Source organism: Lactuca virosa, chromosome 3, assembly GCF_052849685.1.
Source record: "Lactuca virosa cultivar CGN04683 chromosome 3, Lactuca_virosa_CGN04683_v6, whole genome shotgun sequence".
Classification (NCBI taxonomy): domain Eukaryota; kingdom Viridiplantae; phylum Streptophyta; class Magnoliopsida; order Asterales; family Asteraceae; genus Lactuca; species Lactuca virosa.
In genome coordinates this window covers 112,302,655-112,327,864 of record NC_136428.1, presented here as the reverse complement: position 1 = coordinate 112,327,864, position 25,210 = coordinate 112,302,655, and the positions used below count along the sequence as shown (strand labels likewise).

General features: G+C 36.7%; 2 protein-coding genes across 3 annotated transcripts; one reads left to right on the top strand and one right to left on the bottom strand.

The window, feature by feature from the left end:
• Positions 1–8,007: 8,007 nt before the first annotated feature.
• LOC145166395 (chromatin modification-like protein) lies at positions 8,008–9,273 on the top strand. Of its 2 annotated transcripts, none has more exons than XM_079085359.1 (5): positions 8,008–8,279; positions 8,574–8,646; positions 8,771–8,822; positions 8,909–8,978; positions 9,060–9,273. In XM_079085359.1, exons 1-5 carry the CDS (start codon positions 8,166–8,168, stop codon positions 9,144–9,146), a joined length of 396 nt encoding a protein of 131 aa, XP_078941485.1. In that variant the 5' UTR covers positions 8,008–8,165; the 3' UTR covers positions 9,147–9,273. The 2 variants fall into 2 exon arrangements, with proteins under 2 accessions (XP_078941485.1, XP_078941486.1); XM_079085360.1 differs by having other exon boundaries at positions 8,027–8,279; positions 8,909–8,974.
• Positions 9,274–10,376: 1,103 nt separating this feature from the next.
• LOC145166394 (14-3-3-like protein GF14 iota) lies at positions 10,377–12,481 on the bottom strand. Its single transcript, XM_079085358.1, has 7 exons — positions 12,253–12,481; positions 11,426–11,732; positions 11,256–11,343; positions 11,079–11,188; positions 10,842–10,990; positions 10,713–10,759; positions 10,377–10,610 (listed from the first exon to the last, which is right to left on the bottom strand). Exons 1-7 carry the CDS (start codon positions 12,323–12,325, stop codon positions 10,602–10,604), a joined length of 783 nt encoding a protein of 260 aa, XP_078941484.1. The 5' UTR covers positions 12,326–12,481; the 3' UTR covers positions 10,377–10,601.
• Positions 12,482–25,210: the final 12,729 nt, after the last annotated feature.

Here is a 25,210-nt window from a genome sequence, read left to right as displayed (position 1 = left end):
AAAAATAACCTGGAATAAGGACATCATACCTGGATACCTCGGTACACCAACACAGAATCTCATGATGTTTTGCCCAAACCACTGATCTCATACTCACGACACCGAACTTGGATACTACATTGCTCTTTCAGAGTCTCTCAACCGGTCTTACTCTCGCACCACTAGAACCTCAGAGAATGTCATCTCCCAATTTGAAACACAGAGGCATCGTCAATGGCTCCGAACATGTTGACGAAAACCCGAAGTCCCCCCTCTACTGGTCACTACCCATACAGAACTACTCATATCGACCCTGAAATTGATCGACAAACTTCCAGGGGTATAGATCACAATCTATACCTTCACTTGCAAATCACAGCTATTGCATCCGCAATCCACTCATCCTTTCTTAAACACAAACTCTTACATCTTCCCGTCTGGCACCTCGCCTCATCCTCGGCTCATGCGTCCGCACCGCAGATTCCCATAATCATTCCTCTGACCGCACATGAATGGATCACTGATCCCCTAACTGGAGAACCAGTTCTCCCCTACTCAGGGTTCGAACAATCATTAATTGGCACATCCACAGTCTACTCAGTAGATTGTCTCACCAGTCATTTCACACTTGACTCTTAAACGTATTTCGCAATCATCCCAGGGCCTTCCCAAAGGAAACCAAACAATCTCCAATATCCCGTTCCTGGCAAAATCTTGGAATCCTCCACACATGACTGCATCTAGCCACCTTGAAGCCTCAGACTGACACACCATCGGAACCCCACTGTTCCGAATCCAATCTATCTCAAATCCGGAGATAGTGCCCTATCACGCACTTCGACTCTAGCTCATCGATCCGTCTTAGTCCTACTAATGACTCTCTCTTGGTATAAGAATACCTCGCAGCCAACATACTGCCCAAATAATTTGGTGAAGAGGTCATCACGTTTGCTACCCCGCAGGGTTTACCTTCAACTCTAAACCAGAAACTCCATATCTCTCCTGCTTCCCGCAGAACACTGAAATAGCACCACTCAGGTCACAGAAAGTGTCGTCTCCACTATCGGCCGGTCGCTCAGCCCAGACCGTATTCTCCCATAACGCACCTTCCCTACTCATCCCTGAGTCTTACGACTCCAACTGGCAGATCACCAACAATCCCTCGGAGCTAACTCTATTTCCCTCTCAAGGGATGCTCCACTGAAACTCGTTCGTCATGACCCTCTGGCCCCATACTCTTTCTCATCTGATCCCAGTCTGGTCAATCACCACGGAATAACCGGTAAAACTAGAAGCACTAACCGCCACGAGTCATGGTACTCGAACCATGTGGCCACCTCTCGATCTGCTATGACTCATGGTACTCAATCCATGTTATATCCTCTTAATCTGCAATGGATCATGGTACTCGAACCATGTTCTCTCTTCTCAGTCCGCTACAAAGCATGGTACTCGAACCATGACACCACCTCTCAATCTGCTACTTAAAATCTCCAGAATGCTCCCTGCATCAAGTATGGGTCCTCTGCTTTCAGTTGTACGGGCCTATACTACCTGCCACATCTACCCATACTTTCCACACGGACCATCCCAGATTTCCTAAGTAGCTGCGCAGCCTTCTCGTTCGTCCATCCCGTTACACGTGTTCGCTCCCCAGCAAAATGCTCTACTCTGTCCGCGCACTCATCTGGCCACGGTCATCCCCTTGGCTCGTCCTAGGTGCTCACACTTCTCTACCGTCAGCTGCTGAAGAACTCCTAATGATGTCAGCCATCTACCTCTTGAATCTCGTCATATTCACTTAGTAGCTGACTCCCATCATCGAGAGTTCCACAAAGCACGGAGTAAGCAGCATTCAGGCATCGAATGATCTCCACTAGCACGTAAAACCCCTCTAGGCTATTATCCTACTTGCTCTCCTCATACCTGTAGGATACCACCGAACTCAAGCAACTTCACCCCCTGTGGGCATGAGACTACCCTCTCAGTAGACTCCACAAATGCTCGTCTAGGTATCCCTCCTAGATTACTCCTCTACTCAAATTCCTCTCTAAAAAGGATTCCTGCTGAATACTCTTACTCAGCACATACTCGAAAGCACATTACAGATAACAGTAACTCCTAGGCTAAGGCATCATAAATCAGGCCACTCTAGTCCTAAAATATGGAATACCTAGCCTATCTCTAGAATGCATAATATCTCATAACATATCTCATAAATATCACATAATACATAAGTAAGGGTATTTTGGGAAATCACCGATCGGGCTCTGGCTGATTGTACACACTGCTCCTTCTCGTTTTCTCTCGGAAACTCTTGCTCGTTTTTAGAAAAATCATTTCTTTGAAAAAATTTCTCAAATCCTCAGTTTGAGTCCAGATTTACACGAAGGTGCATCCGAATCCCTCAAACCAAGGCTCTGATACCAACTTGTAACGACGTAATTTTTCAAACAAATTTTTCATTTTAAAATCGCATACTTTTCATAACATATTGTATAGAAATCTCGTTTATTCAAATTACAAAACACCACTCCATTAACAATCCAAGATCCTCAAGACATAACTCTTTCTCTGGTGTGTACAATCAAGCCGGTGCCTTCCCGCGATCCTCTGAGATACCTGAAACACATAACACATAACACGGTAAGCATGAAGCTTAGTGAGTTCCCCAAAATACTACATACAGCACATAAGCCACTCGAGGCTGTAGCTCTACGAGACCTTCCGGTCAATGTGTCTCAGGGGCCTTCCGGTCCCACAATCTGAGTAGACCTTCCGGTCCTACTCTGTCGACCTTCCGGTCTATACCATATTGACCTTCCGCTCCATCCACTGCTGACCTTCCGGACCATACCATGTTGACCTTCCGGTCCATACCATATTACTCATAACATACATAACACATACATATCACATAGAAACATATATCGCATACTCGTCATAGCACATAAGACCTTCCGGTCACACATAATTACCACTCTAGGTAAGGTATAGTGAGAAGACTCACCTCGGTTAGCAGGTAACCGACAAGCACTAGGAAATCTTGGACTAGCCTCCGCCTATCACATAAGACAAGCATCTCAATCATTATCCGCCTTATTACCCTTTATACTTTAAATCCTCTTTTGACCCTCAGGTTGGGTAAAAGACCATTTTACCCCTCCATGGTCTCTATTACTTATATTGACCAAAGCCCCAAAGTCAATAGAAGTCAAACTCGAGTCAACAGTCCATGTTTGACCCGACTCGCCGAGTGCACCCTTGTGACTCGTCGAGTCCACTTATCTCCTCAGAAGTCTCCTGAAAGTCCAGCTCAGCTCATCGAGTTGACCCCCAACTCGTCGAGCTATCGCATGATTCAGCTCTTCGGGACAAACCCTAGCCAACTCGTCGATTCGGCTCATTGATTCGGCGAGTTCATTCAGACCAAATGTTCATTCAGACGATTTCAATCATATCTATCACTCCAAACACTAGATCTATCATCTCAAGGCTCAATAGACACGCAAAGCTTCAATCTTGGTGTCCATGCATGGTGTATATTGCTTTATATACCATTAAAACTCCATTAATGCTTCCTAGCTTCGAAGCTCTATGGTTGCACAACTATGGCTTCACACTTTCGGACTCTCTGGACCTAACAAGGTCCAGATCTATAATACCAGCCCACAGAAAGGGGTTTGATGCACTTCAAAACCCCATCAAGAAGGTAATTCAATCCCTAAACCTCAAGAGATGAGATCTACACAATAAGGAAGAAAGGTTTCGAATTGATACCTCCAACTGAAGCTCCTTGCTTGAATAACTCAAATCCACAATCTTCTCTAGCCCTCCCTTTTAGCTTGAACCTTCTTCTTTCTTGCAAAATCACACCAACTTGCTCAAGATAGCTTCTCTCTCACTTTACACGCTCAAGGCTCTTTAGGGTTGCTCTCTGGAAGGTGTGGCCGCAATGGGAGGCCATAAGTGCCTTTAAATAGGTCCCAAACCCGGGAAATTAGGGTTTCTCTGCCCAGCACCTACTCGGCGAGTCCCTCCTCTGACTCGTCGAGTCCATTCATTAAATCCACGCGAGTAACTCGACTCGACTCGACGAGTTGGACCCTCAACTCGTCGAGTCTCTCCTTCAATCTCAAGATTAACATACACAATAATATCCCTACAAATCCGGATGTTACAATATGGATACTAACCTGTAAATTTGGGAATTCGAGGCTTGTGAAGCAAAATCAAAGTGGTAATTGGAATTGCAAGGGAGAGATACACCAGAGGCCTAAAATTCCATTTGTAGTGAACACAACTATTCTAGGATTGTGAAACGAAAGTAATCGGTGTACCAATTTGAGTTGCAAGGAGGTATTCGGCTAATATCGGAGATTCCAAATACATATCGGTGATGATAGAAGCTTCAATCGAATTGGTCACCTCAATAGCTCGATATCTGAAAGTGAGGTGAAATGTTAGAGGTAGAAAGGATGATGGAACGCGGATTCGAGAAAAATAACAGTAACTGGAAGAGGGCAAGAAAATAACAAATGTCCAGGACATGCACACATGCATTGATCACCCAGTCAAGGGACCAATACCGCCAATATGAGAAACTAATGTGGCCAAATTCTGAAATGGTAAAAATAAACTCTTTATAAGACAAAATTACAAAAATGGTCCTTGTGGTATGCATTTTTTCCGATGTTCAGTCCAAACCTCGACTTTTTTGGCTTCATAGTCATTTTGGCCATGTTTGTACATATATTTGGTCCCTCATAAAATTAAAATGACTAAATTACCCTTATTATATTTATTTTCCATTTTTTCTATAAGTATTTTTATATATTAAATAAAAATAAGGGCTCTCTCTCTCTCTCTCTCTCTCTCTCTCTCTCTCTCCTGTACGAAGCACCCTCACAGTTCATCTTCTCCAACGTATTCTTCTTCACCAGTTTTCCCTCAACCTTATTTTTCTCTCCATCACAATGGTCGTGTTCTTCTTGGAATTAAAAACTGGAGAATGTTTGAAAACCGAATTCCATCACATAGGTGATTAACAATCATTTTGTATCGCCTTAAATTAGTGGAGCTTCTTCTCCATCCTCACCAAAGCATACTTTGATTCTGATTTAGGGTCCTCAATTTAATGGAGCTTCTTGGTAAGGATATGTTTTCTTCAACATCTAGCCGACTCTGATTTAGGGTTTCATGAAACAATAGCAGTTGTTCCTGGTGGGTTATTTGTCTTGAGTTGCAGGTCCATGGTATTAAATCAAAAGTAGCAAGTTTGATTCAACAGTAAGTCGATTGATTTCTAGTTTATTTCATCATCATCAATTGAATTTGTTACTTGATTTCAACACTTAGTTTGTATCATAATTTCAGTTTCTGCAAGCTTTGTGTAGGATCCGAGATTTTTGAGGTTTTCGAGCTTTTGGCTTCACCTGTTATGCTTTTAGTTGAGTGTAACTGGATTTGTAACTTTGTATCAATCGATTTTGTTGATTGTTTGAGTTCAGTTCAGTTGGAGCCCTATCTTTTTTTATTCAATTTTGTTGTATTTGCTTTCATTTTGAAGTTAATGAGCTTGAATCATCAGTTGTAAGCAAATTCTAACATGATAAATTCATTGGTATGTTGATTTCTCTTCAGAGTTTGAAATTTGATAATCTATTGAATATGATTTTCTTACATTTCTAAAGATAAAAGACTTGAATCCCGAATTTGATATGATTGTTCTTCTGATGATCTTTTTCAGAGAGTTTCCAATCAGTGACCACCACCCACATTCTTTTCGTCCTTTCTCGTCTCTACCTTCTTGTCATCCTTCATCATATCCAACGAATTGAGAGAACAAAGGATGAAGACGACTCTAGTTTGTCCTCCTCTTCATCTTTATTGAGTTATGTATGTATGTATGTATGTATGTATGTATGTATGCATGCATGCATGTATGTATGTATGTATGTATGTATGTATGTATGTATGTATGTATGTATGTCTGTCTGTATGTATGTATGTATGTATGTATGTATGTATGTATGTATGTATGTATGTCTGTATGTCTGTCTGTCTGTATATGTATGTATGTATGTGTGATGTGTGTATGTATATGTGACGTGTTCTAATTTTTCAGAAGAGTTTAGAGAGATAAAAGAGGAAATAGGAAGAAGATGAAGTAAAAAGTGTGTAAAGGAGGGGGTATACCGGAGAGAGAGAAAGAGAGGAGAGAGAGAGAGATGGGCCCAACTCTATTATTTATTTTCTTTTTCATTTAAATTAAATAAAAAAACATAAAAAAAATTGGAAGGGCATTACAGTCATTTCAGTTTACCGATGGACCCAAACCACAAAAAAAACTACCCCAAAAGGACTACGAAGCCAAAAGAAATGAGGTTTGGACTAAACCTCGAAAAAAATATATACCACAGGGACCATTTTTGCAATTTTGTCTTTATTATATATATATATATATATATATATATATATATATATATATATATATATATATATATATATATATATATATATATATATATATATATATATATAGGGTGTAACCAGTAAAGAAAGGGATAGTTGGGGGGAGTTATTTTCTAGTTTAGAATTAGTTAATATTTAATAAATATTAAAAACATAAATTGGTTTTTTCAATTTTATCATAAACAAAATCCATAACTAAAGCATTTAAAGGTAACAAAATCTGTAATTTTAAAACCACATGAAATAAAACTAAAGAAAACAATGACGAAATTGGCAAACCATACGGTGCGTTTAGTTGCGGAAAAATGAGCTGCTTTCCGGAAAAAATTTTCAAGAAAAATGAGAATTTTGAAAACGCGTTTAGTTCGTCTATTTTTCTAAATTTTTCACGGAAAATGAAAATTTTCCGTTTTCTAAAATTACAAAGAAGTTGAAAATTTTTGGAAAGCTGATAATTATTGTTTTCCACATTTTTTCTAATTCTAAAATTTTTCTAAAATATAAACACTCACTCCCACCCCCATCCACCTCTACCTACCCTCACCTTAATACCCTCAAACCACCACACCCCTACCTACTTACACTTACTCCCAAGCCCACCCCCACCCCAACAAACACACACACACACACACATACAGACACCCACAAACACACACCCACACCCACACAAACACACACACACCCACAAACGCACACACACCAACCCCCACAAACACACACACCCACACTCACACAAACACACACACACACACACACACCAACCCCCACAAACACACACACACACACCCACACCCACACCTACACCCACACCCACCCCCACCCACACACCCCACAACCACAAACACACACACACACACACCCATAAACACACACACACACAAACTCACACCCACACCCACCCCACACCCACACCCACCCACCTAACACCAATACCACAATCACCGACCTACCATCACCATCACCATCACCATCACCACTACCCCATCACCACCACCACTACCCCATCACCATCACCACCACCACTGCCACAATTGCCGCCGCCACCACCACCGCCTGTCATCACCACCACCGCCGCCACCTCGCTGCCACCGCCACCGCCACCGCCACCACCACCGTCGCCATCATCGACACCACCACTGCCCCCCGCCGCTGCCCCCACCACCGCCACAGTCCCCACGCCCACCCTACCACCACTACCTTTTTCTAAAAATGAAAACCGAAAGAAAAATATACATCTAAACACGTTTTCTAATTTTCTATAACTGAAAATGAAAAATGAATAAGTTTTAACTAAACGTTTTCTAAATTTTTCAATGAAAACCGAAAACGGAAAACGAAAACTAAAAAGAGAAAACGGAAAACAGAAAATGAAAACTGTTTTTCCGTAACTAAACCAACCGTAGTTTTTCTCTTAATGACTTTAAAGCAATTCTTTTGGTTTTGAGCCTAGTAGAAGCCGAATTAAGAGACAGCCCAATAGCCCTACAACAAACCCATTTTTCCGAAAGTTAGTAAATCCGGATCAAACGCCAAATCCCTAGCTACACAGATTGAACTGATCAAAACCTACCCAAAATCTTCCACCGACTCATTTTGAATTTGATTCAACGTTATTCTTGTTTCGTTATCGTTAAATTGGTCCAAATCTGTGCTCAATACACCAAAAAAGAAGTTATTGTTGCTGAAATCTGTAAGAAATCGTAAAAATAAAGATGAATGGCGGGGTAAATAAGAAAAGCGGAGGAGGTAAAGAAGAAGAACAAGATGGATTGTCAGTTCATTCCCCGTGCAAGGCTCCGAATTCGTCCGCTTCTTCTCTTCGGAAGGTTACATCTCTCTCTTCTCTATGTGTATAATTTTGTATGTATGAGTGAGATCGGTTATGGTTTTCATACATGAAAAAAAGGTATTAGATCAGTATGCAATTCGTAACTCGTTTTTATGAAAAAAAAATCGATATATCGTTTTCTAAAACCTTGATGATTTTAAAAGTTGAGCAGGCATCTCGATTATTCAGTTGTTAGAATTGAAATGCAGTTGGCTATTTGATATCTTTTTTGATTTGTTCCCATTTTTATTTCATATGAAGTGATTCTTTTTCTTCATGTTTGGCATTTTAGGAGCAATCACAGGTTGATTTGGAGCTCAAATTGTTAGAAGCTCTTGAAATCTATCCACCTGTAAAGTTACGAGGTAAAATTTGTTTATTTAAAGGAATCCCTTCTTCAAAGCTTTGAATTAAGTCATCGTGTTGATGAATTTGATCAAGAATGATTCATATTTATGAACATACAAACTTTCATATTTTTTGCTTCAGGTATACACCGACACTTTGTTCTTTATGGTCTAACAGAATACATGCGCAGAAGGTTTTGCCTTTTCCTCCCCCTCTTTACTATTTCCACTGTTCAATTTTGATGTTAACATTTTGTTTTTACTTTTTTTGCCCTTGTAGCTTCAATAGGCAGTTTTCTGCTTCAGATGTCTTGCAGATGCTGGATCGTTTCTATAACTTGGAAATGTTGGTGTGTGTGGTGCCAAAGTTGATCCTTTTTTGTGTGTATAAAATTTGATTTTATAATAAAAGTTATGTGTGAATTTTGCAGAAAGCGGATGATGAGGAGACAGGGATTTTGAATCAAGTAGAAGAGTTTAGCTTGCCACCAAGTTATTTTACAAAGGAAGAATCTTGAAGACATATGAATGAGATAGGTTTTGTAAATATACATCTTTCTTGACTTTCTTTGGAAGATATCTTCTTGAGCTAGAGTTTTATAACAAAACTTGAATGGGATCTTGAATTTTGCTGTCCCTTTTATATGATCCGGTTATACTTGATGCAAAATGACGTATATGCCATTTTGTAATTTGTAAAAGTGCTGATCAGCTTATGACGTGCCTTACCAAATTGAAGCTCAGGAAAGGGTGAATTGGTAGCTAGTCATGAAAAAAGAAAACAAAGCTATGCTCTATATGTATTTTTAAACAGCTTATTAAAAATTGTTTATATAAATTATTTTATTTCATTCAAACACTCAAAATGGATTATTAGCAATGTTAAACCACAATAAGTAATAATCACCGTAAATAATCAATAACAAACACCCTTCATAGCATTTCCTGCTCAAAACTGATTATTAACAATATCAAACCACAATAAATAATAATCAACCTTAGAATCTTAGAAAAATCAATTCCAAACACCCCTTAAATACAATAAATTCCTAGCATTTCCCCACAAATTGCTTGGTTAAAGATCAAAACTATACCTTGTAGGTATTATTCAATTTATCAGATGTTACATAAACTCACTTTGCTTTCTAAGCTTTAACACCAATTCTTACTAGATGTTGGATTTTGTAATGTTTTGAGGGTGTCTTCTATTGCTCAACGAGAGTAAGTAGTTTCAAGTATGGTCACTATACATAGCCGACATTATAGCCATAGCATGTTGTAACTTACACATGACAATTTGCATCTTGCTTGCTTGTAAAATGTAAACTACTTGTGTGGAAAACCTCTAAATTTTGATGAATTTTGATAAGAAAAGTGGGATGGTTTCATGGTTTGCATTACAGGTTAATTGACATTGATGTGGTGGTTAATTACCCGATTGTTTCTGATTTGGAAAGAGTAAAGATTGTGATAATGGCTCCAATTTTTGTATGTAAAAATGATGATGAAAGTGTAGCGTGTGTGTGACAATATGATTACTTAGGTTGAGCCTTGAGGTGAATCTTGACGGATCTACACATGATTTAACCATTTATATTCATTCACCTTTTTTTCAAGTGCACTTCCATTAACTATTTATGCACATATACTCGGATCTACACATGATTTAAGTTTTTATTATATCATTCTTTGAATTTCTTGACGGATCTTTCATCTTTGAACGCAAATAGAGAATAAAGATGACATAATTAAGCAACAGCAACACAGAATAGCTGCTTCTTATATTCTCTTGATTCATTTTAATACAACATCAAGATAAAGGGGTACGTAGTAGAAGCTCTCTTAGGGAACAACTCAAATCAACCAAAAAACCACAAACATATGACATATGACATATCATTCATTCAACTACTTTTCACTTTTCATACTCAACTCCCTTTCACTTTCATTTTCATCGCACCAGTAAATTTCAGTCACTGCTTCTGCAACTCCATCACAATTTCAATCACATAAATAATTCCCTTTCAAATCACACACGCACACAAATGAGGCAAAATTCAGTGTACTAAGGTTAGAGTACTAACCTCTTGTTCAGCTGGTTTTGCTTCTTCAGTTTTTGAGTTTTCATCACCTGTAATCAAACATAAACATAAATTAATAAGATTTGAAACCAATCTTTTAAATTAATATAATTTTCTATATATTATATCTACCTCCATCCTCAGGCAAATCAGAGGTCCAAAGTGTGAGGTTATCTCTCAACAGCTGCATGATCAAGGTGCTGTCTTTATATGATTCCTCACTCAAGCTGTCCAACTCAGCAATTGCCTCATCAAAAGCTTGTTTAGCCAAATGGCAGGCCCTGTAACATGTACAATAGTTTTAACATAAAGTACAACTCAATATTCAAAAAACAAAAAAAAAAAAAACTTGAGTTTACTAAATATTACCTCTCAGGATTGTTCATAATCTCATAGTAAAAAACTGAGAAATTGAGAGCCAAACCAAGGCGGATTGGGTGAGTGGAAGGGAGTTCTGCATTTGCAGTAGTAGAAGCAGCCTACAAACAACACAAATTTCATGTGAATTACATTTCAATTTGACTATTGAGAATTTGAGATTCATGCCTCATATCCCTTCAAAGATTGATCAGCAGCTTCTTTCCTATCATCATCTGTCTTGAACTCAGCAAGATACCGAAAGTAGTCACCTTTCCTGTATGAACATCAAGAGACAAAAAGTAAAAGAAAACATTTATTTAATCAAGAAAAAAGAAAGTAAAAATCGAATGTCTCACATCTTGTGGTAGAAAACAGTAGCTTCTCCTGATTTTGAAGAGGGTAAAAGATGCTTATCGATGATGGTGAGAATGTCATTGCAAATCTTGGTAAGTTCATCCTCAACTTTTTTGCAGTATCCCTTTATCAGACTGACATTGTTTTCGTTTCCTTTTGACGACTCCTTCTGTTGAATTGATGACATGATACGCCATGAGGCCCTTCTTGCACCAATCACATTCTTGTATCCTACTGAAAGTAGGTTGCGTTCTTCAACAGTAAGATCGACGTCAAGTTTTGCAACACTCTTCATACTTTCAATCATCTCTGACAATATCAAATATTGTGGTCATGATTAGTAAAGTTATCAGCGAGATGAAATTTGAATCAGATCTTATGTATACGACTCGCAAATGAAAATCATAAACGACCTAATCGATAGAGTCTCTTAGGAGATATGTTCAAGTGGCTATCTGTTGAAGATACAAAACAATTGAAATCCATAGGCGGTTTAAGCATCAGACATTTAGGTTATTTCGTTTATACAGAATACTCTAACAAAACCAAACATAGCCTACAAAATTTCGTTCACCAAATCATGTACTCATCTAATCAACCAAATATTATAGCACAATCATGTCGTAAAACTAAATCAACAAAATCAAACACAGAACTGTCGATCAATAACCAATACATATTCTTAAAAACATCTCATGCATGCTATGATACGAATCAAATCAACATCACAATTTACAAATCGATCGAACAACACAAGATCCAAATTCCAAATCATACAAATGTACGTCAAAAAAAAAACAGAAAGTTAAGCGACGATTGAAGTAGATACCTTCGTAACGCTCCGCTTGTTCCGATAACTTGGCCCTGTAAACTTGAGTTTCCCTCTCTTTATCATTCGACATTTTGTTAGTTGATTTGGAGAGTAACAGCAACAACCGATTGTAAGGAAGAAGAAAATTGTTGAGAAATTACAGAGAGGAAATGGGGATGAAGGACGAAATTGACGGAGGTGGTGGTTTTATAAACGGGGAAGGGGGTAATTAAAGAGGAGCAAGTTATGGGTGGTAAGATTAAATCTGGAACGTCCGATTGAGTTTAAGCAACAGGCGACAGATACGGGAATAAATACGATACTTATTACTCGTTTTACTAAATTTTAATTATTTACAGGTTTTTAACTTTTTATTTGATTTTATGAATTTTTAATACTCTTGTTTTAATAAACTCTTAATGTTTTGTTTTCATAAATTCTAATGTATCACATTTCTCTTACGCCATCAATTATTTATGGTTTATTAATGAGCAAAGCAGGCCCTAGCCCATAATGTGGTCTAGACTCTAGTGGTTACAACTTGTCAACTTCACTACAAAACGAGACAACTACTTATTAGTTAAGGTATTGAACTATTATTTTTTCTTTCAATATGATTATCTTCTACAACAATCAATAAAATTGAACAAAATAAGAAGTGTTAAAATATAAAAGGGAAAATACAAATCTAGCCATAATTGCTAATTACTTATCAAATAATAGCAAAAATAGTCCACAAAAGAGTATTACGGTCAACGTTGACTACTCTTTTGTGGTAATTCATCTACTGTTTCGCCAATTCGTCTACTGTTTCGTGTTTTGTATAATTTTTTTTTTTCATTTCTTAGATACAAAACTGTAGGATTTTTAAAACCTACGGTTTCCTCTCGTTTTAGCTACGGTTTCCCAAACCGTAGCCTACGGTTTCCCAAACCGTAGCCTACGGTTTTGGGAAAAAATACGTTTTTTTTTCTTTTTTAAGTCTACTGTTTTGAATTCTCAAAAAATTTTAATAAAATAATTGTTAAAATAATTCTACATCTTATAAACACTCTTTCTAATACTCTATATCACAATAAAAAAAATTAAAACCAGCTTTTTTGACAAAACAGTAGATTAAACCCCAAAACAGTAGACTTTAAAAAAATAAAATAAAAATAAAAAACCGGATTTTTTACCCAAAACTGTAGGCTACGGTTTGGGAAACCGTAGCTAAAACGAGAGGAAACCGTAGGTTTTAAAAACCTACGGTTTTGTATCTTAGAAATGAAAAAAAAAATTATACAAAACACGAAACAATAGACGAATTGGCGAAACAGTAGACGAATATAGAAACCTACGGTTTCGTGGTCTATATTTGGACATTTACTAATTTTTGGCTAAAAATTGCTAATCACTTCCTTAATTTGGCTAGATTAGTAATTGCCCCAAATATAAATGATTATTGTTTTACAAAATTATTATAAACTAATCGTTTGTTTTCCAGATAAGTTTAAAAATTAATTTTGTTAAGAAATTATTTTATGAATGGTCATTCTAAAAAATTGCTATTTATTTTGTAAAATAATAGTATTTTCACAAAAAAGCAAATTCAAAATTTCTTTTATTTGACGAAAAAGCTTCTTATAAAAATATTAGTTAGAAAAATAATTTAAAAAGTTATTATTTTTTTTTTTGAAATGCATATTTAATAAGACGAATGGTCATTAGTGAAAAATGTATGTATACTCCTAGAAATGTAGTTGTTTTATGTCCCGGCATTTAGTATCGGTTCAAGTTTTATTAGGGTTCATAGATAATATTTAAGAGTAGGTTAGTTTGTCAGTTAAAAAAATCTAGCATTTTGATTATTGATTATCTGAAATTTCTTGACTTTATTTTCTATGATGTTACTTATAATTTATAATTTCCTTTTGTTTTGTTTAGGCGAACATTCACATTCATTACTAAATTATCAAAAAATGGAAAAATGATATCACAAAACGGGGTAAAATGAATTAGAAGGGGAACAAAGTGTTTGTTTTAGAAAGCATCATTAAATTATTATCATCATCTTTTGTATATTATTAAACAAATAGCTACGATATTTGTGTATTATATGGGTTGATTATATATATATATATATATATATATATATCAATGAATATTAATGTGTAAACATTAAACATATTCTAAAATAAAATTTTGAAATAAATACAAACGAAATAATAAATAAGTAATATATCAATCTATATTAATAAAATCTATTGGCATATTATAAATAATTATGCTGAATCTTAAATTTTCAAATATTTCTTTAAATACAACATTAAATGTCATATTGCTAAATTTACCGTAATTGTTTAAAATTAATATTTTTAACCTATCTCTACTTTTAATTTTAGATAATACAATATGTACTTTGGGAAATTCAACCAATTATACAATTGCAATTAAAACATTATATTTTAAAAAACTGTTTTCAAGCGATTCTTTATAGATTATATGATATAATTTACCAAATAAGTTAACATAGTGAATGGAGACCAATTTTATCAGTACCTTCCTGCAAAAAAACCATAAAATATCAACAAAAAAAAAGACTATAAACCCCCACAAATCATTCGAGATTAGTACCCTGAGATAACACAAAAACCCACAAACACGTCCCTGAATTATTCTTCTCCAAATTGCAACACAATATAAAGGAAATCTTTCAAAGCTTTATTCATGGGTCCCTCTCAACAGATTTAAAGCATACATTTTATTACTCAATGTTTGCCAGTATAAAATATGTATATTGAGACAATCATTTAAATTTTGTTGTATTTGATTCCCCCGTAACATATTATATGTACTATCGGCTAATATGCCCTTCAAGAAGTGACACAATACCTTTTTGTTGACTTGTCGGTGATGGGGACGTAGTTGTGTGTTTGAGCAAGTGTGGATCTCCGATAGTTTAACCACTTCAAATGTATCAATATCTTTATCTTTTGTTGCCCATATCCACCATTTAAAAATTTCCACAAAGCAAACAGCTTTAGCATGTCTCTTGTAGATTTTGTCACTCTCATTTGGAACCCTTCAGTAACACATTTGAATCCTAATTTAAGCATAAATTCTTCCTTGTTTTTGAAGAGTTGGTACTTCTTCACATAAGAAGTATAATTGTAGGTTGTGACACCTTTATGTTTTTATTGAGCTAATTCGGGCAATGGTAAATGTTCAGGCATGTCCCAATGGGTAGTTTATGTTTCTTCAAAATCAAAATAATAATAATAATACTAAGGAAACTTTTCCTCTTGTGGTTTTCGAAGTTTCAAGGGTCCAGTTTCCTCCTCTTCACCTTCAGTACCCTCCCCATCAAATTTAGTGAAACTCTAACAATGTTGTAGTGGTTATCCATGTGGAATTATATTACCATCATCAACCAACAACATTAGGTTTTCCTCATCATTTGCAGATTCATCAACATTAAGTGTTGGAGAAGCATCATTCACAGCCTTACCTTTATACCTAAAATCACCTCCATTTAATGTAACGTCCCAATTTTCAGAATAATTTTTTCATTTTTAAAACACATATTTTCATAAAACATATTCGAGGCAAAATCCTTTATTTGTAAACCGTAGTTAGAAATAAGAGTTATAGAGAAAAGTGTCGCATAATTTCAAATCATTAAACTGCTGTTGGGTGTGTACAGTCACGCCTTCGCCTTCCTAGGAACTGATAAAGTACCTGAAAAACATTTAATCCACAACTATATGCACAAAGCTTAGTAAATTCCCCAAAATACCTGACGCATACAATACACATATAATGCATGCATCCATGAGCCTTCAGTATGCCTGGACCGCCCCTCGAGGCCAACCGTATGTATTGTCACACCCCCGAACCGTCGGAACGGACGGCGGAAACGTCCGGGGGCCGGTGACGTCATGCATAGTATCACAACAATCGTATCATAGCAATCAAAGTAAACACAACCGTTACATTATAATATGAATATTTACATATGTTTGAAAACATAGTTTGTTCATATTAGTATATAACAAAAGTAAAAGACGTGACTCCAAAATGCTCCGTCTTTTCCAAAAGTTAGCAAGAGTACCTGTCTATTGTTGCCCTGATAATACAAGCAGTTTTAAAATATCGTCATAAAGCTGGTGAGTTCATAAGTATTTAGTTCTGGTGAAAGAAATGTTTCTTTGATCATTTGAAAAGTGTTTTCCAAGAAAATCCTATATTTTCTTATGAAATATGTTTGATTATCCATTAGTTATTTGTTAAACAGCCTGTTTATGTAAGGTTGAGTTATCCCAGGAAAATCCTATATTTTCCTTAAAAGTTGACAGTTGGTTATCTGTTCTTGTCTGAGGTGTACAAGCATCTACCATACTTATATCGTTAGATGTAGTTTCCTTGAAAAACCCTGTTTGCTCTCTGTGAGGTGTATTAGCCTTATTACATAAATAAAACTATTAAATAAGTGGTGAACTAAATCCTAAGGGTATTATTAATACCCTCTAGTAATCAAATCGGTTATTACTTTGAGGTTAGTTCACTTGTTTCATTATTACAAAAGTAAATTCTGTTATCTAGGTTGTGAGTGTCATAACCATACTTAGACTTGATATGTCACGTAACGGGGCCAGTATCTTTTTATGACTTTGTCACCCGTAGACCTGACGGTCCCACTGTAGCTAGCAGCGAGGTGCGGGATAGTCAGTCCCGTATAGATCTATACATAACAGTCACGCTCTCCCTACAAGAGATTCTGGTTACAAGTGCTAGTCCTACACTCTCGAATTCGGTGGGAGTGTTACCAATGACGTGTCTCCAACTTTAGACTAAAAATTTGCATGTAATAATACAGAAAATTCTGTTTATGATGTGTATGAATCCTTTATAAAATATCACATTTTATGACAAGATTCACAAGTTCATTGCTTTAGTTTTGAAAACTGTTTCTACGAGTTGATTTCTTAATCGTTTGGTAAAACTGTTTTCTGTGTTAAAAGCATACTGAACATATAATTATTTTAAACAAAATAATATACTTTGAGCACAAGTTTCCTTGTACTTTTGCTTGTATTCCCCCCCCCCCCCCTGAAAACATGAAAAACTCGGAAAAAACGTAGGGGTATGAACTCACTGTTTGACGTGGGATTCGAGTGTAAGTTGCTAGGAATTGCTGAGTGTCAAATAAAGCCTCGGGCACAAACGGATCCTATTTAGCATGTAAAAGTACATATATGCATTAGGTGAGGGCAAAACACTATTTGTTATGGAAGGAAATCATCCTAGGGACCAGGAAACACTTGAAACTAAGTGTTAGAATCGCATGTGATTTGAAAATGGGGAGTTTGTGGTCGTAAAAGGAGTGTACGGTCAAGGGTTTGCGGCCCAACAGGGTTTACGGCCCATATGTTTACGGCCCAAGTGTTTGCGGTCCATGGGTTTACGGCCCATGGGTTTACGGCCGTAAACACTTGGTGAAAGGTGCGATTTTCGGTGTTTCAAGGTCCTTTCTAGCCTTTTGGAAGTGTCCTAAGCCTCGTGCCCAGTTCAAGGAAGAGTTTAAAGGCCAATAATCGACCAAAAATGGATTTTACGGCCATTGAAGGGTGTACGGCCGTAAACCCTCTGTGTTCATGCGTTTCAGGTCGATTTTTAGGCGAAAATCGATGGTTTCTAGTAGATATCAAGTACAGATGGTAGTTACTTACTGTTAAGAAGCTTGGAATGAGGTTTTTAGCCACCAAGAACTAGTGTGTGTTATTGGTGTTCTTGGTGAGAGATAAAATCTAGAAAAAGATAAGATTCATGAGATAGGAACATGGATTTACCACTAGAAGTGAGATAGAAACACAATCAAAGTGAAGAATCACTTACATTCTTGAGGGTCCTTGAGCAATTTCAAAAATTGTAGAGAGAGAGAGAGAGTAGAGAGAGAAAGCTCCTGAGATGTGTAAAGTGTGAAATGAAGGCCACTCATCCCTTATATAGGGGTGAGTTTACGGCCAAGGGGTGGGGTGGGGGGTTTACGGCCGTAAACTCGAGTTTGCGGCCGTAAACTCGAGTTTGCAGCCGTAAACTCCTCTCGAAGGGGTGTTTGGCTCGGATACTACTCTTTGACTTGGAAAAACTCATTCTTGGACCCAAACTTTGATTGTACTAAGCTTAGAATATTCCGTTAGACCAAAAATAATACTAACGTGAACGGAAATAAATCCGAATTGATTTATTTAAAACGTAAAGTCCTTCCCAAACTAAGAAATTTGACGGAATTAAATAAAAACCCAAATTTTATTAACGGAAACTGGGTAAGGATAACGGAAAAAGTGTCAGGTTGTCACATGTATGGACCGATCTCTCGAGCCTACAACATCTAGCTGGACCGCTCTTCTTGGACCTACAGTCTGACTGGACCGACCCGTAAGACCTACAGTACACCTGGAACGCCCATGTATCTTGGCCTTTGAGCACGCAACAAGACCGCTTCAACCTAACCACAATATATCGATATATGCAAAGAAACAAACAAAAACCAACAACACATGTAATTATAACATATCTACCAGACTAACAGGTCAATACAACATAACAACATCCTACACACAAGGATACATACTATAGTACAAAGTATAGTGAGAAAACTCATCTGAGCTAACCAGTAGAAGCTCAACAGCAACCTCAGCAACAGAACAACTAACACAAGCTACTTAATGCCAAACTGAGACTAGTTTCTAGCTAAACACTCGATTCTATCAAGGTTTGACCAAAAATCAAACTGGTCAAAAAGTCAATGGTCAAAATTAACTTAGCGGACCACCACGTCGTGGCTAACTGTTGGCCACATCATGATTAACTATTGGCCACGTTGTGGCTGCCAAATAACAAAATAATCGCGAGGCAGAGCACCACCACATCGTGGTCTCTGGCAGAATGTCATTTTCTTCATTAAGAGCTTAATCCTTAAAGACCAAGGCTCATAACATCATATATGTTACCTAATAGCTTCATAATGGATAAAGTTTCCAACTTTATCCATTAAGATGGCCCAAACAACCAAGATTTAGACCTTAAGTCTCAAAGGGGCCAAGAATGTATCATTCTCAACTTAATTTTTAAGTCCAAGTCTCCAACCTTAAGATCTGAATCAATATGATGTTTAGATAGATAATGTTTTCAACTTTATCCATAATAATGCCACAAACTTTATAGATCTAAACTTTAATACACCAAAATGACTTAAATGACCAAGATAACTTGCATGACTTAAAGGGAAGGCAAAAGATCATAACTTTCCTAGTCCATAAGGTCCAAGAAACATTCCAAACTGATCAAAAGATGTTAAACTCCACTCAACTCCAAGATCACCCATAAAATGAACCAAAAGTGCATAAAATGGACCATTAGCAAGATCTAACAACTAGAAAGTAAAGGTTGAAGCTTTTTATTTACAAAAGTCTAGAAAAGATATGAACTTTATGAATCTAAGCTTGAAACAACATCCCTTGCAACCAAATAGTCTTTCTTAATCTTCAATTTTCATTAAATTAGCACCAAAATGCACTAAAAATGGTTCAATGAGAAAGGACAAGCTCAATTTACTCAAATGAGACTAGGGTTTCACTCAAAGAATGATATGAGGGTATTGGAGGCTGATAAATTCCTGATTTTTTCTTGTTTTCAGCTTCAGCTTCAAACCATCATAACTTCTTCGTTCTAACTTCATTTTCAGTTATCTTTGTATGCACGCGAAGGTATTGACAAGCCCCACAATTCTATCAACTTACTTTTGGCTTAGAGCATACAAAAACTAATTTATTAATACACACAAAAGTACATAATATTACTTTTCTCATTTTACCCCTTTGGCTCCAACACATACTTTAAGGGCTTAAAATCGTTTAACCAACATTATCAACATCCAATAAGGTCTAAAATCAATCCCCTTGAAGCCCAAGACCTTTAATTGGTTAAATCATGATCCGCTATCTCGAAATCAGGAACATCGGAAAACTGAATGTTACATGTATAAGCCTTTGTTGGTTGTTATAGGTAAGAAATTACAAATTTGGTTACTTCTAACATTGGAAGATTCATTGCCACCAAAACGATTTCCCCGACAAATCGATGAATACCATTTCTCATAACATTATTAACAACAAACAATTGTACTGTGTTAGGAGACATATTACTAACAAAACTAAGAAAATGTTTTTCATCACTATCGTCAAGAATCTGCATAACTATACTTGATCCAGGACATTGAAAACATAGACGTATTTGATTAGTGTGTAATATGGACTTGGAAGCTACCAATGTAATTAACCCAACGAAGTTGATATCATTGGTTCTATCTACACCAAAACATGTGTAGTCTGGAACAATATACTGAATAAATCTCTCGATACGCTGTCATTGCCCTATACTAGAAACTGGTACTCAAAAAATATCCATATACATTCTCATTCTCTTAGAATGCGAAACCTATAAAAAACGTTGATTGTGGACGAATTAGGGTACAAAGAGACAAATATACTTCATGTACGGAACAAAGAACATACAAATACCCTGCATTTACCTCTCCGAAACAACATTCTGGAATGCCCGTACATTCCAAAATACTATTTTCAGTCTGGAACGTATGAGGTGTCAGATTCCGAATCCGAATTCTACCAACCACCATCAACTCCGGAATGATAATAAATAATTCGGAATATCGTTTGTCGGAATAAACATAAATGCCGGAATAAACGATATATGAGTTTATTATTATTAATATTCTTGTTTATATGGGTTTATTAATAAATTTCCCATCATATAATTTACCCTTTTAAGTAATTAAGATAAATAAAATTACTAAACTAGCCATAATCCCTAATTACTTATCTATTTTTAGCCAAAAATTATCACTTAACCCATAATAACAGTGGTGAGTCTAGAACGTAAAACCACATGGTTCACTATTTTAATAAAACCAATAGAAAATTTAAAAAAAATCAAAAATACTAGTTACGGGTTCGTATCGGGTTGAAATGTAGCAACATAATAATAATAATAATAATAATAATAATAATAAATCGTACAATTGTACCTGATGATGTCTTATATTTAGATATATTGTCACACTTATATCATTACTAATCCTTTATAATATTGAAACTTTGAAACAATAAAAAAAAAACTTATCGTGGTATTGTGGAACAATAAAAAAAGTGAAAAAAAATCACTATTAAGTATTAACAAACATTCAATAGCTTTAATGCTAATGGAATAAGTATTAACAAGCAACAATTTAAAGAAAAAACAACATTGATCCAATGCAATTAAACCTACTGCCTACGTTGAACTAAATTACTATCATTAATTCACGATTTTGATCCACGATGAATTTAATGCTCACAAAGTTAACAAAGTAGAATAACTTATCGGCGGTTGCAACAGCCCATAGGCAATATTTGATCGACGATTGTGAAGAGTTGAAGCGTCATGTGTTGTGAAACAACATTGCTAATTCGTGGTTAACGTTTATTATTATTAGTTTTTAGTTTAACTTGTATTCGGCTATGGATATTGAATTATATCTTAACAAATACTGGGCTATTAAAATATAGAATGTGGCTTTAAAAATATGATTTATACATTTTTTTCTTTGTCAAAAATATTAAGATGGTTCATTTAAAATTGTTTAGGCAGGTCACAAATTTTAAGTTATATAACTTATTATATAAAAAAAAGTGGGTCAAGTGACCCACCATGATATCAAATAGCCTCGCCACTGCATAATTGCCACTGAAATCGTAGGTTTCCTAATTTGCCTACTCTTTCGCCTAAAACCCACGTTTCAGTGAAACGTATATAAATGATTTTTTTTTTCTATATTCGAAATCAAAACTGTAGGTTTTTAGAAACCTACGATTTACTCTCTAAGATTTACGGTATCCCAAAGAGTAGATTTTTAAAAAACTACAGTTTCATCAAGGAAACCCACGGTGTACATATATTTGATGCACAATTTGTGTATTACTTGTACACTGTAGGTTTCGTATTAAACCTACGCTTTCACATTTTTTTTTCGTTTTTTTTAAACTATATATATAAAAGCTAGTCCTAATCAAAAATACGTTAAAATTATATCAAGAATCGAAAGATACTTGATTGTTCTTTAAAGGCTACAATGAGAGAAAATAGTAGTCACCTAACTTGAAAGAGTAGTCAAAATGAACAAATCTGAAAAGTAAAACTTTATGTATTATGGGCCGACAAGCCCTTAAAAAGTAGACAGCCCACAAAACAGTAACACATTGTCCGAAAGAGTAGTCAGTTTTTTTTGGTTACATTGGCCGTAATTTTTTAAGAAAACTACTGTCTTAGTGAGTCATAGCGACTATTATGGGAAAAATGGTATTTTTTTTTGGAAAATGACACAACGGCCTTGTTATGTATTTTGACTTTACTCTTTCAGTTCCTAAAATTTTTTCGTATCTTTTAAGGGAATAAAGTTATTTTTGTTGGGTCTAATTAGTCATTATTGTCAAAACGAAGGGGTAACCCGGTTACCCCCTTATGTGTAACGCCCCGTTCCTGGTACGTATTAATTTATTAAAAGTCTTTTATAAAGAGCTACTCGACGAGTAGTAGTCCTAACTCGTCGAGTAGATGCCAGGTTGGACGCGGGTTTTAAGTGATCTACTCGGCGAGTCCGCGCCTGGACTCGACGAGTAGGCCAGTCTAGATGAAACCCTAATCCTTAGGGTTTGTACCCTATTTAAACGTCCTTATAGCCCCCATCCCAGCCTCCAGCACCCTTAGAGCGTTTCCCCCTCAAAACCCTAGCCTCCATTGGTGAGCTTGAGTGATTCCTTCTTGATTTTGAGTGTTTTGGTGTATTCTTGGAAGTGTAGAAGAGAAGGAAAGAGAGAAGGTGCAAAGGAGAAGAAGGAGATCCAGAAGCTAGCTTCCATTTGCTACTTCATCTGGTAATAAAGCCTCTACCTTGTTCATTTTCCTAGTAGATCTTCATATATGCTTGTTTTGCCATTTTTGGGACATTTCAAGGTCCAAACTTGAGATTGGAGCTCCCTTAGGGTAGTGAGCTATAGATCTGGACATCTTTGAGCCCCAGGAGCTCAAAGTAGCTACCTTTTTGCAAAGCAAGGCCTTGTTCCAAACCCTAGGTTCCCATTTCTAGCTTATTTTGGTGTTTTAGCTTCATACCTCTATACATGTACGTAAAGTTGGCAACTTTACGTGTTATATCGGCCCTAGAAGCTCATATCTATGAATTGGATGCACTGGAATCGATTAGAATCAACTGTTTAGTGAGGACATGCATAGGACTCGACGAGTTGTTCTTGGACTCGGCGAGTCGGAGTGTAAACTCCTGATTTCTCCGATTTTAGAGTTGTGAGTTAAATCAGCGAGTGGAAGAGGACCCAGTGAGTTAGAACAAGGATCTGGAAGTAGAGGGACTCGGCGAGTCTACATCCCAACTCGGCGAGTCGAGTCGCGAGTTAGAGAAGTGTGAGTCCGGGAACTCGGCGAGTTCATAGTAGGACTCGGCGAGTAGAGTCAACCAGGAAGTTGACTTTGACCAGGGGTAAAATAGTCACTTTACCCTGAAAACAGTTATCAGTATCTGATTTAGTGTTTATGGGATTGTAGCCGGGGAGTTCCGGAGCAGCAATCAGCCCGTTTCAGATTTAGCATCTCAGCAGCCAACGTTAAGAGGTGAGTTTCCTTCCAGTAGGAACGGGTCTACGACCACAATGCCGGCCCGTTTAGTTAGCAGTAGTTCCGGACTTCGGTCTGATGCAGTAGTTCAGTGTGCTTGAGGTCTTTGTGATTCAAGCATGTCTTTGTGTTATGTGTTCCGGGCTTCGGTCCGATGCAGTATGCAGTATCTGTGTTTATGCTAGTAGTTATGATTATGCTATGTTATGTTCAGTCAGTTCCGAACTTCGGTCCGATGCAGAGGGCAAGGCCCTGGTTAGTTCCGGACTTCGGTCTGATGCAGAGGGTAAGGCCCTGGTTAGTTCCGGACTTCGGTCCGATGCAGTTTTTGGACTTCGGTCCAATGCAGAGGGCAAGGCTCTGGTTAGTCCCGGACTTCGGTCCGATGCAGTTTCCGGACTTCGGTCCGATGCAGTGGGCAAGGCCCAGTAGTTGCTTTATATGTTATTGTATGGTATGTGTAGTTTGGGGGAGCTCACTAAGCTTTGTGCTTACAGTTTCAGATTTTGGTTTCAGGTACTTCCGCTAGTAAGGGGAAGAGCTCGGGATGATGGCATGACACACACCACAACTTCAGTTTATCCTAGGAGTTTTATTCGGATATTTTGATATGTTTTGACATCAGTTGATTTGATAAACTTATTATGACATTTTGAGACGCATGATCCATGGATTTATCTTTTAATATTTGATATTATGGTTTAGTAAAGTTTTCAAACGAAAATTTTTGGGTTGTATTTTTGGGATGTTAGATTATGCCAACTCACTTAATTGATTTATTGATTTATTTGTTTATTATAAACGAAATGACATGTCTTTTTACCTCACACACTGTCACACTCTCATACGCATACACACACACTCTCTCTCTCACACACAGAGCTCCTATTCATCATCTACTTCGGGTTGCATGACCTTTTTAGATCCAAATCGTTTTCTATCGACTCAAAAAGTGTGAATAATAGCTTTGTGTTCATTACCCAACAAATATTTGTAAAACTTGATGTCTGATTCGAGACACCAACAAAAACCCTAGTTCGAATCCAATAAAACCCTTTACTCCTCCTTGGTCGGCGTTTAGAGAGAACTGAAAAGGTCTCTCTCTCGAAATCCCCTATTTCATAGCAACAACAAAAACCCTAGAATTATTAAGACTTACAACACCTATAAACCCTTATTAACTTCTCATATTCAACCATAGTTGGGAAAGCAAGATGACAACTACTTCGAAGGAGGATGGAAGCAGGAA